The following is a 17980-nucleotide window of genomic DNA, read 5'->3' as shown; positions in this document are numbered from 1 at the left end:
TGGAGCAATTGAGCTTGAAACCCTCAATCCAAGATAGTGTAAGTGAGGTCAAAGATTTTGAGTCGCTCGAAATAGTAATCTGATAGAAGAATGATAAGAGGTAATGTTAGAATCGTTTTCGATGGAAATGGTAGAATCTTTTTCTGAGCTTGACGCTAGATTGGAGCAATTGAGCTTGAAACTCTCAATCCAAGATAGTGTAAGTGAGGTCAATGATTGTGAGTCACTCGAAATAGTAATCTGATAGAAGAATGATAAGAGGTAATGTTAGAATCGTTTTCGATGGATATGTTAGAATCTTTTTCTGAGCTTGACGCTAGATTGGAGCAATTGAGCTTGAAACCCTCAATCCAAGATAGTGTAAGTGAGGTCAAGGATTGTGAGTCACTCGAAATAGTAATCTGATAGAAGAATGATAAGAGGTAATGTTAGAATCTTTTTCGATGGAAATGTTAGAATCTTCTTGTGAGCTTGACGCTAGATTGGAGCAATTGAGCTTGAAACCCTCAATCCAAGATAGTGTCAGTGAGGTCAAAGATTTTGAGTCACTCGAAATAGTAATGCGTACCATCCATCCGCTCGTTGGTATCATTCCGCTCGGCTATTGAAAGCTTGCTCGTGCAGCCACACACGTTCTTCTTTCATGTTCATTCTTCGAATCTGTCCATTTTCCGAGTCGTCCCAAAAGTGATCTAGTACACTAGCACAAAACATGTCATTAAATATTGAATTTGAAATACCTCAAACAGATATTTTTATTCTAAATCTTCGATATATCAATATAAATATTCTTTTTAACACATATTATTCCTACAGTGAGCTTCAGAGAAATTTCAGAGCGTTTTGTGAAAGTTTCAGGCAATTCTAGAAGGGAAAACATTCCAACGTGATTACGCTTTTAGATCCGATGACCTATACTCTTGAAGATTTCTAATCGAACATTGAACTCACCGCGTGCATATAGTAGCATAAGGCTGCACAATAGGCTGCGGCTTATCATTGAAAAGTTATTGAAACCTAGAATTCGTAAACTCTTATCACATGTTTTACCTATGTGAAACCTCTTGGCACTACATTAACTCATATTTTATCATGTCAATAAAAAGGTCTCGCACAATTATTCCTAGGCAAATATGCTGACCTAAGCGAAGTCATGACTTGACTTCAGAAAACCATAGACGGACAACAATGAGAGTTTTTTGCACGCGGAAAACAATGGTTAGCTCCAGAAACTAATACTGCATCGAACAGGAGTATATGAATTCCTCGACTAGATTTCTGAATACACGGGATATCTTGGTTGAAGTCAGGCCTTGAGCTTTATGAGCTGTTGATGAACTGTAATCACATGTTTTGCCTGAAAAAGGTCTCTCACAACTATTCCTAGGAAAATTTGATGACCTAAGCGAAGTCATGTCTTGACTTCAGAGAACCGTGGATGGACAACAACAAGTTTTTTTGCACTCAGGAAACAACAATTGGCTCCATAAGCCAATATAACATTGAACTGGAGTAAGTGAATTCCTCGACTAGATATAGAGTACTCGGGACATCAATCAAGATATCCCGAGTATTCAGGAATGTAGTCGAGGAATTTACTTACTCCTGTTCGATGTAGTCTTGGTTTCTGGAGCTAACCATTGTTTTCCGCGTGCAAAAAACTCTCATTGTTGTCCGTCTATGGTTCTCTGAAGTCAAGGCATGACTTCGATTAGGTCATCAAATTTTCCTAGGAATATTTGTGCGAGACCTTTTTATTGACACATGATGGATTGATTATATGAAGTCCACAGAGATTCCACACAGGTAAAACATGCAGACGGGCTTGGTGGTCTAGTGGCTAACGCTTCTGATTCATATGCAGAAGGTCCTGGGTTCAATCCCTGGCCCATCCCTTTTACTTTGTATCTTTCTATATACTTTTTCCCTCCTCTCTACATATGCAACTCATGTATATTTACATGTTCATAGCCATCGCTAGAACAGAAACGGGTTAAAAAGCCGTTCCCCTTCCTTCCAAACTTTCACAGCACAGTTTCTCAATCCTATAAGATATCGACTACAAATTATGCAATCAAGCGAACTGTGCCGCACATCTTCAGAATAATAAAAACACACAATTCTATCACCTTACTCTGGTATCCACACACCAATGTGTTAACCTTCTGCTAACCTAGTCCCACCAACACTCCGACATCCGCATGAGCTTGTGCAGACGCATAGGTATGTTCGGTCTGCTGTTGGTACAAACGATTGCAATCATCACTTCCATCCCCTTCCCCACATCGACCTGCAACCTGACGTGGCAGGCGCCATTGACGCCTGCAAAATAGAAAATCACCAACGCTCATACACTGAAGATGCCTGCTAGTCCGCGGCAAATCATTTGTTCCTTGTGTGAACGTAACTGGTCTGGCATTGGAGTAGCATCTACGGGCAGTCAATCAAGCTCAAGCTCAAACTCACAAAAAAGTTAATGGAATGATGAAAAACAAATGTCTCGATTACCCAGGGGATTTAAATTCAGACAGTAAAGGTTTATGGATTTATTATAATTAGCTTTTTGTTTGACACTTGAAAATTTAAGGGACTAAAGGTGATGAAAGTTATTCGAGAGATAAACCTTTCAGTGTTGACAAAAACTGATTTAAATGTCAAAATTGGAGCTCAACAAAACGAAGCGTAATAAAATCTGAGCGTAACAAAAAACTTAACATACCTGTTTACATGAGTAAGGAAAAAAATAATGCTTTCCAAATATTATTCTATTATATACATTCAATTTCATCGTTACGTTTTGTTGTAAAACCTAGTAGGTAAGAATTTTCTCATGGTGCTCGCCCCTCCCTGACCGAAAGCTGGCTACGTCCTTACAGCCAGCCTCAACTATTGGCCTCTCTACAAAATCAACTTACCAGCAATCCTTACCCACTCAAAAACGTTCTGCAGTACATGCAAAAACACTGACTGACTGGACTTATCATCCAAAATACGGATGAATTGTGGGGAGATAGGCCTGTTCACAAGACGTTCAAAATCAGTTGGTTTTTGGGGTCTTCAAAACTTATCCTATGAAAATTACCGACTTATGTTTGCGTCTTTGTTCGGCAGTTGCAAACAGTGACTTACATGAACCTGACAAATGAGAAGGCCTATTCTTTCACTTTCTGTACAAGATCCACCGTTCTTCCAGTAGCTTCTTCCTCCGTACACGTTTTCGTCTTTGATACTTTACTTTCCGCATTATCCGTGACTTTTCTTTGTAGACAACCTTCGTCAAGGTGTCGGGCAGCTATTTTCCGGTATTCAATCATGAGTTCGGAAGATAATTTATTTATGAAATTCGCTTCCATCGATTCTTTATCTTAATCTTTGGATCTTTATCTTAAGGCGAAACTGGAAGCATTTCTTCATTTTTTGGTTTTTGATTTTTTATTAAATAACGAAGCACTATTTTCAAAATCGGTTTCGTGCACATGTAGAGTATGGATCAGGGTATCTTCTGATTTTTTTACGCAGTAGAAAATGTTTTTCGTTTTTCAGAAACCATTTTTGAACAAAATTTCACTAAAAAATGGTTTCTGCTAAAACGAAAAAACATTTTCTACCGCGTAATAAAATCAGAAGACACCTTGATCCATACTCTACATGTGCACGAAACCGATTTTAAAAATATTGCTTCGTTATGTAACAAAAAATCAAAAACCAAAAAAATGAGGAAATGCTTCCAGTTTTGCCTTAATTTCCCAATTGGCTTCGATGTATACGCACCTGAAATATAACTGTCACTGGCGATAGTAGAAAGTAATTTTGAGTTTAAAGCCAATACTCAAATTCTAACCTAATCGCTTAAACCTAGGCCTTGAAAAAGAGCATCGAAGGAGTAGCATTAACTTTCTTAGCAAAGTCACTCTCAACGTATTTACTTCCCATTTATACTGCATACTATATGAAAAGTCCCCGTTCTGTAGTTTTATTGTGGCATTCACCGTAAAACGCTGCAGAGTAGGCCTGGCAGCTACAATGCTTGTATTGCATCTCGGATGTATTGCAAGCATTGGTAACACAGCGCAACATTTTTTTTTGTCTCAATAGCAAACTTATGTGTTTCTGACAGATTTTGGGCCGCTGAATCCGAATCCGGGCTCAGATTTGCTCCAGCACGTCACAATTTTGAGCTATACCTCAATTTATAGGGCAAAATATGCGATTTTGGGCTTTTTCAAACGCAAGCCATTAAGCATGGAAATAGGGTAAATTGGTAAACTAACATCTAAATTTACGACTCATGAAAAATATTTCGTTTTACCAAATCAAATTTGATAGATTTAAGCATTTTATGTTAGTAAGTAAACTTGCATGCAACTTTTCGAGGGTGACTTTTATGGGAAATATCGGACCCAACATAAAATGCCTAAATCTATCGAATTTGAGCAGGTAAAACGAAATATTTTGCATGAGTCGTTAATTTAGATGTTGATCTACCAATTTACCCTTTGATTGCCTAAAAAAATATTTCTATGCTATGCATTCGAAAAAGCCCAAAATCGCATATTTTGTCCTATAAATTGGGGTATAGCTCAAAATTGGACGTGCTGGAGCAAATCTGATTCAGGATTCAGATTCAGCTGGCAAAAATCTGTCGGAGACACATGAGTTTACTCTTGAGGCAGACCAATAGTTAATTTTTGTTACGCTGTGTAATGACAAGAAATATTGGTAAAAGTAGTAGGGTATCGCGCCACTTGGGCGGTGGCTTCTATATTCGTCTGTTTGCCACTATAACTCAGTCAATTTTGAACCAATTGACTTGAAATTTTGTACACGGGTAGATACTATACCTATCTCACCACATTCCAAAAGTTGTGTCAATTACTTCAAATTTGACAGAGTTATAGTGGAAAACAGACGAATATAGAAGCCACCGCCAAAGTGACGCGATTCCCATTATATTCTATTATTTATTCTATTCATTTATTTCTATGGATAGCTATGAATGTGTAGACTAAACTGAAATTCTAACCTAGTCAAACTACATGTGCAAGCATTGATTTGCATTTGTAACGATATAAGCTACTTTTGATCACTACATAACGTGGCGTGTAGATGTTCTCAAAATGTTACCAAATACCACCTATTGATTGTCAAGGAAGAACGTACAACTTCTACCCAACAGGCAAGTGTTCCAATTATTTGCGTCCAATGCGTCCGATAGCAGTGGAGGACAGCCGATCCAACTTCACAGTCATCATTATGCAAATCATTCCTCTATCAATAACGAACCAACTGAGAATAGCACATCTGCAAATACCACCCGCACATTCATTGCAGCAGGCAGCAGGCAGAGCACATCACCATACACATCGATCCCCAGTTTGTCACCTTGTTTACTTTGAGATGACAATTTCCAACAGTTTTTGTGTACGCCCGGAACGGAATGGAAAGTTGTTGTGGGTTCGTTAGTCGTCCCGTCGTTAGTGTCCAGTTCGGGACGCAACTTGTCCTGGTTGATACAGACAAGTATGGATGGATACATACAATATGCCTCAGGGTGTCCCCCCTTGGGCAGGAATGAATGTGTGTAATGGAATAAATTTATTTTGAACTTTATGTCAATAATAGGGGAGAATTTCTCTGTTCTGACGTAGAGCAGCGTTGTTGGTTGTTGGTCGGCATCAGCGGCATGGAAGATAAATATTGAATACTCATACGTCGGAAACAGTTTTGGTTTTACTGCGTAGCGGATGGAATAGATGCCACAAAGATAGGCTTCGAGTAAATTGTGTATTATATTCATATCGTTTCTTTTGTAATATGCCAATTAATTCCATCCATACTAATACTATTACTTTGGTTTTGTTGTTTCTGTTTATTATCACGATGTATGTATTGTTTATTATGGAAATTATTCTCCACATTCCACGTACATAACTTAGATCATATACTAACAAAATATTCTTCCTGTGATCATTTTGGAGATGCAGCCTTAAAAAGGCTAGAACTTCATTATTTCTGTAAATATTGTTGTTCTAGGTGAAAAAAAAATAAAATTCTTCAAACGACTACAAATAACACCTCGCTCGTAAAACGAATTCCCACATAGGGTAACGAACCACTTAGGCAGCGGCCGGTGTTTCAGGCACTCTTCGCTATAACTCAGTTAATTGCAAACCAATTGACTTGAAATTTTGTACACGGCTAGATACTATACGTATCTATGCGCGTTCCAAAAATTGTGTCAATTGGTTCAGAATTGGCTGAGTTATAGCAGGAAAGTGCCCAAAATAGGACCCCTGCCGAGATGGTTCCACTTCCCTACCACAATCAATCGAACCTATCGTAAAAATGCACACAAATTAATCACTTGAATTTATTTCTTCTCACGTTCTGTCACTGCGCTGCTACGCCACCACTCGCTGGAACTAAAACTGGAATTGCGATGACCCGAATGGCGGCTTCGTGTCGAGTAGGTGTCGATAATACTCTCAAAGAGGACGGCTACCACGTGTGGCGGTTGAAACACTTCAGCAAGCCGGCCTACTGCAATATGTGCCTCAACATGCTGGTCGGGCTGGGCAAGAAAGGACTCTGCTGCGTGCGTGAGTATTTTATTTTGGTGGTCGATGTTTGGACGTACAGTTAGTCGCTTTGATGTTTGCACAGGGTGGTTTGAAAGAAAATCGAAGATAGAAGATATTAGAGGAGATGATAGAGAATAGATGCACGAGATGGAAGATATAAATTAAAAAAGAGAAGATAAAGGAAAAAATGGAGTATATAGTGGCGTCATTGTTACATGGCGACCGTGACAGTAATATCCCAAGCAACACACATGTTATAATAGAGTTACGACAGCGCAAGTTTTGGTTGTATAGAAGTTTATTTTACGTAATTCTAACATTGTGTTGAAATAACGTAAAATAAACTTCTATACAACCAAAACTTGCGCTGTCGTAACTTTAATATAACATGTGTGTTACTTGGGATAGAAGCCTAAGTTACATGGCGACCGTGACAGTATCATAGAAGTCTAAGTCTCAGACTTAGTAAAGAATGTAAATGATAGAATGTTAATACGAAAGGATTATAGTCAGAAGTGGAAAGCTCAATGAAAATAGGTTATATTACCGCTCTTACAATATAGTTTGGTCGACCGAATTTCCAACGACACTGCCGTAATTTTTTTTTTTTTTTTTGAAAATTTTGTTAAATTTAAATTGTTAAATTTACATAGAAATGTTTTTTTTAAAAGTTTCTCCAAAATCATGTTCAATGTTTTCTTTGACTTATTATCTTTCAATGAGACCTAGGTTCTTAAAATCAGACGTAAATTTACGGAGATATGGACCTAAAAAATAAACATGTTTTTGAGGGATTGACCCCAAACTTTTGATCGGGAGTGTTCATTCTTCTAAGGATTTATCTGCGGATCTCTTCAGAAATTTACCAAGGATTTATCAAGGAATTGTGAAATTTCGCCGAGAAGTCGTACAAATCTGGTTTGTGCTCTCGAAAATTGATATGGATTGCAAGGATGCCATAGTGACAGTCATCTTTGGATTTTAACAACCGTGTCCTTGACGATTTCTCGGGAAAATACCAGGATAAGGTCGTTGAGAAATTCATGGCAAAATGTTTGGAGAAAATCTTCAAGCAATCCTTAACCCTTCGCAGACGGAGGGGTCAATATGACCCCGGCGATGAAACCGAGCATAACAAACGTTTAGAGGCCAGCGAGGTTGCGGCAGCAGTTGCGAAACTATCCAGCTCCAAACGATTGAAGGAATACTTATAAAAATACTGAAGGAATGTTTGAAAGAATTCCTGATATACTTGAAGATATTCTTCGATGCAACAAATATTTCAAAAAAATCTGGAAAAGATCCTGCATGAATCATCAATGAAATTTCTGAATAGATTTATAGAGCAATCTATACAGGATTCCTTCAAGAAATTACTGATAAAAATGTATAGGTAATATCTGTGTTTTCTGGAACGATTCCTTGAAATGAAATTCGGAAGAATGACTGGAGGAATCCCTGGAGCAATTTAAGAACGGATCTTTTAAAAAAATCCAGAAGGAGCCGAAGAGAAATCTCAGGAAAAAGTTCTGGAAAATTCTAGAAAATTATTCCAAGGTATCATTTAAACGGTATTTTTTAGGGTTTCTTGAGGTGTAATTGCATGAGTTTCTAAAGGAATCTTCGGGGGAAATGCCAATGCAATCCTTGAAGGAATTCCTGGAAAAAGTCCTGGAAGAATCCTTGGAAGGATTCCTGAAGAAAAGATTTCTGGAGGTATCATTGGAGGAATTCCTGGAGGAATCCTTTGCGAAACTCCTGAAGGAAGCCTTGGCGGAATTCTTGAAGAAATCCTTGGTAAAATGCGGAAAACCTTGGGGGATTTACTGGAGGAAAGCTTAGAAGAATTCCTTGAGAAATCCTTAGAGAAATTCCTGAAGATATCCTTGGAAAAGATCCTCGAGGAGTCCTTGGAAGAATTCCTGGAAATTCTAGGTATTCCTCCTGATGGAATCGGTTGAGGAATACCTAGAAGAATTCCTGAAAAGATCCTTGAAGGAATTCCTGAAGAGATCCTTGAAGGAATTCCTGAAGAGATCCTTGGAGGAATTCCTGAAGGAATCCTTGAAGGATTCCTTGAAGGAATCCATTCAGAAATGCTTGCAGAAATTTCTGGAGAAATCTATGAAGAAATTCTTAAAGGAAAACCTGAAGAAATCTGTGGTGGAATTTGTGGAGGAATCCTTGAAGAGTTCCTGGAGAAATCCTAGGATGAATTCCTGGTGGAATCCATGGAGCAATTCTTGGCGAAATCCTTGGACGATTTCCTGGAGAAGTCCTTCGAGGAATTCCTGTAGAAATCATTGGAGGAATTCCTGGAGGAGTCCTTTGAAAAATTCTTGGAAAACCCTTAGAGAAATTCCTGGAGAAATCTTTGAAGGAATTCCTGAAAGAATCGTTGAAAGAATTCCTGGAGAAATCCTTGGAAGAATTTGTGGAGAAACACTTGAAGCAATTCCTAGAGCAATCATTGGAGGAGTTCCTTGAGGAATCCTTGGAGGTATTCTTGGAGGAATTCTTGGAGGATTTCCAAGAGGAGTCCTTTAAAAAATACCTGGAGGAATCTTTGGAGGAATTCCTGAGGGAAGCCTTGAATGAATTCCTAAATAAATTCTAGAAAGAATTCCTAGAGGAATCCTTGAAGAAATTGGGGAAATCCTTGGATATATCCATGGAGGATTTCATGGAAGAAGCCTTTGATGAATTTGTGTAGAAATCATTGGACTAATTTTTAGAAGAGTTCTTTGAAAAATTCCTAGAGGAATCCTCAGAGGGATTCCTAAAGAAATCTTTGGAGCAATCCCTGGTAGAATTCTTGGAGGAATCCTTGAAGCTGTTCTTGGAGGAATTCTTGGAAGATTTCCTGGAGAAATCCTTGAAAAATCCTGGAAAAATCCTGGAAAAATCCTAGGAAGAATTCCTGAAAGAAGCCTGGCAGTTCCTGGAAGAATCCTTGGGATAATCCTTGGAAAAATCCTTGGTGATATCCTTCGAAGATTTCCCGAGGGAATTCATCGAGGAATTCCTGTAGGATTCATTGGAGGAATTCCTGGAAGAATCTCTAGTATAATAAGAGGAGGAAACTTTGAAGGGATTCCTGAAGGAATCCTTGGAAGAATTCCTGGTGGAATCTTTTGATAAATTCCTGGATTAGTTTTTGGAGAAATTCCTGTAGGAATCCTTGGAGGAACCCTTGAAGCAATTCCTGGAAGAATCATTGGAGGAATTCCTGGAGGAATCCTTGGGAGAATTCCTGGAGAAATTCCTGAAAGAATTCCAGGAAAAATCCTTGGAATTTTTCCAGGAGCAATCCTTGCAATATTTCCAGGAGGAATCCTTGAAAGAATTCCTGGAGAAATCTTTGGAAGAAATCCTGGAGAAATTTTTGGAAGAAATTGGAGAAATTCTTGGAGGAATCCTTGGAGGAATTCCTGGAGGAACCCTTGGAGCAATTCCTGGAGAAGTTGTTGGAGGAATTCCTGCAGGAGTTCTTGGAGGGATTCCTGAAGAAATCCTTGTAGGAATTTCTGAAGAAATCCTTGGAGGTGTTCTTGGATGAATTCTTGGAAGAATCCTTGGAGGAATTCCTGAAGGAATCCTTGGAGGAATTCCTGAAGGAATCCTTGGAGGAATTCCTGAAGGAATCCTTGGAAGAACTCCTGGAGGAGTTCTTTGAGAAATTCCTGGAGGAATCTTTAGGAGAATTCCTGGAAAAATCCTTGGAAGAAATCCTGGAGCAATCTTTGGATGAATCCTTGAAAGAATTCCTGGAGGAATCCTTGGAGGTATTCTTGGAGGAATTCTTAGAAGAATTCTTGGAGGAATTCCTGGAGGAATCCTTGGAAGAATTCCTGGAGAAATCCTTGGAAGAATTCCTGGAGGAATCCTTGGAAGAATTCCTGAAGAAATCCTTGGAGGTGTTCTTGGAGGAATTCTTGGAAGAATTCCTGAAGGAGTCCTTTGAAAAATTCCTGGAAGGATCTTTGGATGAATTCCTGGAGAAATCCTTGGAAGAGTTCCTAAAGGACACCTTGGAAGAATTACTGGAGGAATCCTTGGAAAAATTCCTGGAGAAATCCTTGGAAGAGTTCCTGGAGGAATCCTTGGAAGAATTCCTGGAGGAATCATTGGAAGAATTACTGGAGGAATCCTTGGAAGAATTCCTGGAGAAATCCTTGGAAGAATTCCTGAAGCAATCCTTGGAAGAATCCCTGGAGGAATCCTTGGAAGCATTCCTGGAGGAATCATTGGAGGAATTCCTAGAGGAATCCTTAGAGGAATTCCTGTAGGAATTATTGGGGGAATTCCTGAAGGAATACTTGGAGCAATTTTTGGAACAATACTTGGCGGAATTCCTGGAGCAGTTCTAGGAGAAATTCCTGGAGGAATCCTTGGAGGAATTCCTGAAAAAACTTGGAGCAATTCCTGGAAGAATCCTTAGAGGAATCCTTAGGTGAATCCATGGAGATATCCTTGTAGGATTTTCTGGAGAAATTCCTGTAGGAATTATTGGAGGAATTTCTATAAGAACCCTTCATGAGTAAGTCGGCTCCAGAGGCACGTTCTCCTCCATCCATTTATTGGAAGAATCCTTGGTGAAATTTTTGGATGAATCGTTGAAGAATTTCCTTGGGGGATCCTTTGAGGAATTCCCTGAGGAATCCTTGGAGTAATTGCTAGAGGAACTCTTGGAAAAAAATCTTTAAAACCTTGGCAGAACCCCTGGAAAAATTTCTCAAGGAATTCTGGAGAAATCTTTGAAGAAATTTCTGAAGAAATTCTCAAAACAATCATTGTTAGAATTTCGAGAGCAATGCTTAAAGGAAATTTTTAAAGGAATACCTGGAGACACCCCTTGACGAATCCTTGGAGGTATTCCAAGATAACCCGATTGATTGATTGATTTGTCTTTATTTAAGAGACTTTCAGCCCTTGGCTGGTTCGTCTCTATCCTAAAAACTAGATAACCCGAGGAGGAATTCCTTGGAGTACTTCCTGACGGAATCCTTGGAGGCATTCTTGGAGGAACCCTTGATGAAAGACATATTTGGAGGAATTTATAAAGAAATGTATGAAGGGATTCCTAGGGAAATGTTTGGGTAAATTTCTGGAGAATTTTGTGAAGAAAGTCTTGGAGAAGTCCTCGGAGATATACACGGTGGAAACTGTGGATGCGTTTGGAGCAAAACTTTAAAAATTAAAGGATGAATCCACGGAGGAACTCTAAGAAATATTCATATAGTAAACCTGGAGGAATCTTTGCGGGAATCCTTTGACGAACTCCAAGCCGATGTCTTAGAATAGTCACTAAAGAAATTCTTTAAGGTGTTGCTAGAGTTATCCTAGGAGGTGTTTTTAGAAGAAGGAATTTCTGATAGATTCTGGGAGCAATCTTTGAAGGAATTTTTAGATGGAAAATGGAATTTAGGAATTCTTAATGGAATTCTTGAAACAATTCTTGAATAAATACTTGGAATAGTACTTGGAGATGCTTCTGGAGAAAAGAACATCAAAGCAATTCAAGGATAAATCTGAAGGAATTCTTTCGAGGAATTTCTTAAAATTTTGTTGAAGAAATCCATATAACAAATTGAATTCATTGGGAAAACTATGCAAAAAATATTTAAAAATCTTCAGAGCATGTTTGAAGAATTTCTGGAACAAACATTGAGGCAACTCCTTCTGGAACCAGTGAAAAAGTACTCGAACAAATTTGCTCTGCAATTCTTAGATTGATCTTTAAATGCATCCTTGTGGAAATTCTGCATGAAACCATTTTTCAAGTTTGTAGTTGATAACAGACAAAGGAAAATTTTCAATCGGTGGAACAATACTTGTTTGAATGTTGAATGAATCTATGGAGAAGAATTTGTGTAGAAATCGTAAGAATAGCCATTAAAAGAATTAGTGGATGCCTTGAATGATATTCTAAAAAAAGATTCTTTAACAATTTTCGAAAAAATCTCTGAAGAATTTCTTGAATTACCTTCAGCAATGATTCTTTAAAAAAAATCCTGGCAAAATCCTGAACCTTATAAAAATTTCTAATAAAAAATCTTGACACATTTTGAAAACCGTTGTTGACTTTCTATAGGAACTACAACTGAAATGTCCGGACATCATTTCAGACATTGACCAATAAGCTATAGAAAAAAGGAGTAAAATTCTTAGTACAAATCATTGAAGATTTTTTTAAGGATCATTGATAAAGTTTACGACTGATTTTCTAAGTATATTGTTTGAATAATGCTTGAAACAACTTAAATAAAAACTTTCTAAGCAATTTCATATAGATTCATTGGAAGAAATCATTTACATAAGTTTAACACTTAAACTACCGAGGGGGTAAAAACTCCCGCGAACTACCAAGGGTCCAAAAAAAGTCGGAAGTCCAACTTTGACAAGACATTTCTCGGCCGTTTTTCAACCGATTTCAAAACTTTTTTTTGCGATGGAACCGGACAGGTTTCAAGATCATCGTCCATTTAAAAAAATATAAAATAGATGCGTCTACCCAAAGTTATTAAGCAAAAGGCACTTCCTAGTTTTTTTGAGAGCGTATTTTTTGCGCACATTGATCAATAAAACAAAATTTAAGGCGATGACATATACTTTACTATTACTTTAGAGCTTTTAGTAGAACTTGTTACTTCAGACTCTAGTTTAATTTAAAAACACTTCACTAATACTTTACTTTTGCAAAAGAAAATAAAAAATGAATAACTCTTTTAAAGAAAAACTAGAAAGGACGAGCAAATTCCTTTTAATTCTACTACTGTGCTTATCTTCGGACAGATAGGCCTATTTCGTCTGTGACTTACAGACTTCTTCAGTGTCAAGTGCTCGACTGAAGAAAACCTCGCATTCGTTGTGGTATTTATACTAGGAGTGTATGTGTAGGTACGTGTGTGGGTAAAAGTGTAGGTATAAAAATGTAGGTACAAAATTGTAGGTACATATTTGTAAAAAAGGGGGTGTATCTGCCTGTTAGAAAACAGGGTGTCAATAAGATACCTAAAGCTAGGAAAATTCCTACCGATTTGGTAGGTAGTCAATTGGTGTTTGTTGTGTTATTTTTTCCTGCCGATTTGGTAGGTAGTCAATTTGTGTTTTGTGTATTGTGTAATGTTTTGTGTGTGTTAGGTAAAAATTTAAACAGCCACGTGTACCCATTGCCCTGATCCTTGTTAAGTAGTTTTTTATTGTTTTGTTTGTAAATTTCTAAACTTTCTGCAACATCAAGTTTCCATGGGTTTGTAATGTGTCGTAAGAGTTTAATATTTGAAGTATTCATAAAATGTCCTTCATTGAAAATATGTTCAGCAACTTTAGATTTAAAATGATGAATGAGTCCCTTGTCTGTGTCTTTGTGTGCTTTTGATACTTCCGTTATGTGTTCTTTGAATCGTGTGTTGAGTGTGCGTTTTGTTTGTCCTATGTATATTTTGTCACAGTGATTACATGTTACTTTGTAAACACCAGATTTTGTTAAGTTGTCCAACGGGTCTTTCGTAGATCCTAAGAGAGTTTGAAGTTGGTTAGCTTTGCTTGTGAAAACTAATTCAAAACCAAACTTTCTGAGAATTGGTCGGAGTATTTTGGTGTCATTGTTGTAGTTCACAGTTATCCGTTTAAGTGTAGGTTCTGTCTTTGTCAGTGTAGTCAAAGAACGTCTGTATTGTTGTTGTGTCTTTTTGTTGATGATCTGTTGTATTGTTTGTTTTGTGTAACCGTTCAACTGTGCTGTTTCGAAAATGTAATTAAGTTCTTTCGTTTTTCCTGTTTCACTAAGTGGAAGTGTCTGCATTCGGTGTATCATGTGATTGAAGGATGCAATTTTGTGTTGATGTGAGTGATTTGATGAATTTGGAATAGTGCGTTGAGTGTGTGTCGGTTTTCTGTAAATTTCGAAGGAAAGTGTTGATTCTTGTTTTACGATGAGTATGTCCAAAAATGGTAGTTGGTTGTTCTGTTCAATTTCACAAGTGAATTCGATGTTTTTGTGTGCATTATTGATATTGTTCAAGATTTCAGGTAAAAGATGTTTCTTAACAATGCTAAACACGTCGTCAACGTATCTCCACCAGACTTCAGGAAGCTGTTTGTTGTTTTCTAAGCGTTTTTCCAAATTTGCCATAAAAATTTCACTTAAAAATGGAGAAAGTGGATTGCCCATGGGGGCACCATTAAGTTGTTTGTAGGTTTCATTTCTGAACGAAAAATAATTTTCTTCCATACAAAGTTTGGTTAATTTGATGTATGTACGAACTTTCTTAATCCAATCTGAATTTGAATCTTCATATTGGTTCAGAAGCCAATCTTCTAGTAGGTTAATGGCCTCTTTAACTGGAATGCTTGGAAATAGTGATTTAACGTCGAATGAAACTAAAATTTCATCGTCGTTAACGGATAAATTCTGTACTAGTTCTGTGAATTGTTCGGAATTCTTGACAGATCTACTGTGAAATTTTTTAGGCATGTTTTGGAATTCTTGTACTAAATATTTGGCAATTTTGTGTGTAGGTGAACCAATGGCTGAAACAATCTCACGCATTTCATTTCCAGGTTTATGAACTTTGGGAAGTCCTTTTATTCTTGGCAATGAAGGGTTAGATTCTTTCAGGCTTTTAATGACGCTTCCTAAAACTGGTGTAGACTCTTTGAGAGTTTTGTCAACACGTCTTACTAATCCTGGAAGAGGATCAGTACGTTGTTTTCGGTAAGGTCCATTTTGAATCTTGTTATTCATTATTTCATCATAGTCCTCTTTGTTCATGATTACTGTTTTGTTTCCTTTGTCAGCTTTCAGATAGAAAACTGGTTTCTGGTTAAGTTCTTTGATTATTCGTTGTTCTTTCAGGTGTTCTTTGTTCAATTTGTTTTGTTGTGTGTTTTGAATAGTGTTAGCTGTTTGTGTTCTGATTTCTTGAATCTGTGGTGTCTGTAAATTATTCGTGTTGATAGCTGTTTCAATGTCGATTATGGTTTGTGTTGAATCTGGTTGAGAGTGTACTGCGTAGTTAAGACCTTTGTTGAGAAGGGTCAACTGTTCTTCCGTAAACTGTTCGGAGGAGCGATTGACCACTAACCCAGTTAGTTCTTGTGTTGTGTTTTGTGGTTGTGTAGAAGAACATGTAAACTTCGGATTTTGCATCTTTAATGCTTTAAGTTTTTTATCTAGTAATTTCCTTTTTCTTTCTGATTCACAAAATTCTGCAACTTTTACTTTTGTTAGAAAATTAGGGAAAGATTCAGGATAATCTTTCGCTAACTTTAAATGGAGAGAATAACATTCCAAAGTTTTCATGTTGATCTTGCTGTGTAGTTTTTTGATGCTTTCTTTGATGAGTGTTTGTTCAAGTGTCTTTACTATGTTGGGGTTTGTTACATGTTACAAAGTAACATGTAATCACTGTGACAAAATATACATAGGACAAACAAAACGCACACTCAACACACGATTCAAAGAACACATAACGGAAGTATCAAAAGCACACAAAGACACAGACAAGGGACTCATTCATCATTTTAAATCTAAAGTTGCTGAACATATTTTCAATGAAGGACATTTTATGAATACTTCAAATATTAAACTCTTACGACACATTACAAACCCATGGAAACTTGATGTTGCAGAAAGTTTAGAAATTTACAAACAAAACAATAAAAAACTACTTAACAAGGATCAGGGCAATGGGTACACGTGGCTGTTTAAATTTTTACCTAACACACACAAAACATTACACAATACACAAAACACAAATTGACTACCTACCAAATCGGCAGGAAAAAATAACACAACAAACACCAATTGACTACCTACCAAATCGGTAGGAATTTTCCTAGCTTTAGGTATCTTATTGACACCCTGTTTTCTAACAGGCAGATACACCCCCTTTTTTACAAATATGTACCTACAATTTTGTACCTACATTTTTATACCTACACTTTTACCCACACACGTACCTACACATACACTCCTAGTATAAATACCACAACGAATGCGAGGTTTTCTTCAGTCGAGCACTTGACACTGAAGAAGTCTGTAAGTCACAGACGAAATAGGCCTATCTGTCCGAAGATAAGCACAGTAGTAGAATTAAAAGGAATTTGCTCGTCCTTTCTAGTTTTTCTTTAAAAGAGTTATTCATTTTTTATTTTCTTTTGCAAAAGTAAAGTATTAGTGAAGTGTTTTTAAATTAAACTAGAGTCTGAAGTAACAAGTTCTACTAAAAGCTCTAAAGTAATAGTAAAGTGAAGATGGCAACCAAGCCAAAGTCAGAGCCGAATAAGTTCATCGAGTTGAAGAAGACCATCGCAGGATTACACAAGGATATCGCGTTTCTCAAGAAGTGTATAGAGTACAGGCTTACTCCCGTAAGTCACAAGGTAAAAGTTAAAACAGCCACAAACCCCAACATAGTAAAAACTCATCAAAGAAAGCATCAAAAAACTACACAGCAAGATCAACATGAAAACTTTGGAATGTTATTCTCTCCATTTAAAGTTAGCGAAAGATTATCCTGAATCTTTCCCTAATTTTCTAACAAAAGTAAAAGTTGCAGAATTTTGTGAATCAGAAAGAAAAAGGAAATTACTAGATAAAAAACTTAAAGCATTAAAGATGCAAAATCCGAAGTTTACATGTTCTTCTACACAACCACAAAACACAACACAAGAACTAACTGGGTTAGTGGTCAATCGCTCCTCCGAACAGTTTACGGAAGAACAGTTGACCCTTCTCAACAAAGGTCTTAACTACGCAGTACACTCTCAACCAGATTCAACACAAACCATAATCGACATTGAAACAGCTATCAACACGAATAATTTACAGACACCACAGATTCAAGAAATCAGAACACAAACAGCTAACACTATTCAAAACACACAACAAAACAAATTGAACAAAGAACACCTGAAAGAACAACGAATAATCAAAGAACTTAACCAGAAACCAGTTTTCTATCTGAAAGCTGACAAAGGAAACAAAACAGTAATCATGAACAAAGAGGACTATGATGAAATAATGAATAACAAGATTCAAAATGGACCTTACCGAAAACAACGTACTGATCCTCTTCCAGGATTAGTAAGACGTGTTGACAAAACTCTCAAAGAGTCTACACCAGTTTTAGGAAGCGTCATTAAAAGCCTGAAAGAATCTAACCCTTCATTGCCAAGAATAAAAGGACTTCCCAAAGTTCATAAACCTGGAAATGAAATGCGTGAGATTGTTTCAGCCATTGGTTCACCTACACACAAAATTGCCAAATATTTAGTACAAGAATTCCAAAACATGCCTAAAAAATTTCACAGTAGATCTGTCAAGAATTCCGAACAATTCACAGAACTAGTACAGAATTTATCCGTTAACGACGATGAAATTTTAGTTTCAT

The 17980-nt window shown here is 37.2% G+C and overlaps 1 protein-coding gene across 5 annotated transcripts in view; it reads left to right on the top strand.

The window, feature by feature from the left end:
• The window catches only part of LOC109403681 (diacylglycerol kinase 1), a 598539-nt gene that overhangs the window by 512310 nt on the left and 68249 nt on the right, over positions 1-17980 (top strand). For all 5 annotated transcript variants that reach the window (XM_062853302.1, XM_062853304.1, XM_062853305.1 and 2 more), the window contains one exon: positions 6471-6599. In XM_062853302.1, coding sequence (XP_062709286.1) covers positions 6471-6599 — 129 coding nt within the window. The remainder of the gene's footprint in view (positions 1-6470; positions 6600-17980) is intronic.

This window comes from Aedes albopictus, chromosome 2, assembly GCF_035046485.1.
Source record: "Aedes albopictus strain Foshan chromosome 2, AalbF5, whole genome shotgun sequence".
In the NCBI taxonomy this organism is placed as follows: Eukaryota; Metazoa; Arthropoda; class Insecta; order Diptera; family Culicidae; genus Aedes; species Aedes albopictus.
This window is presented reverse-complemented; position numbering and strand designations above follow the sequence as displayed.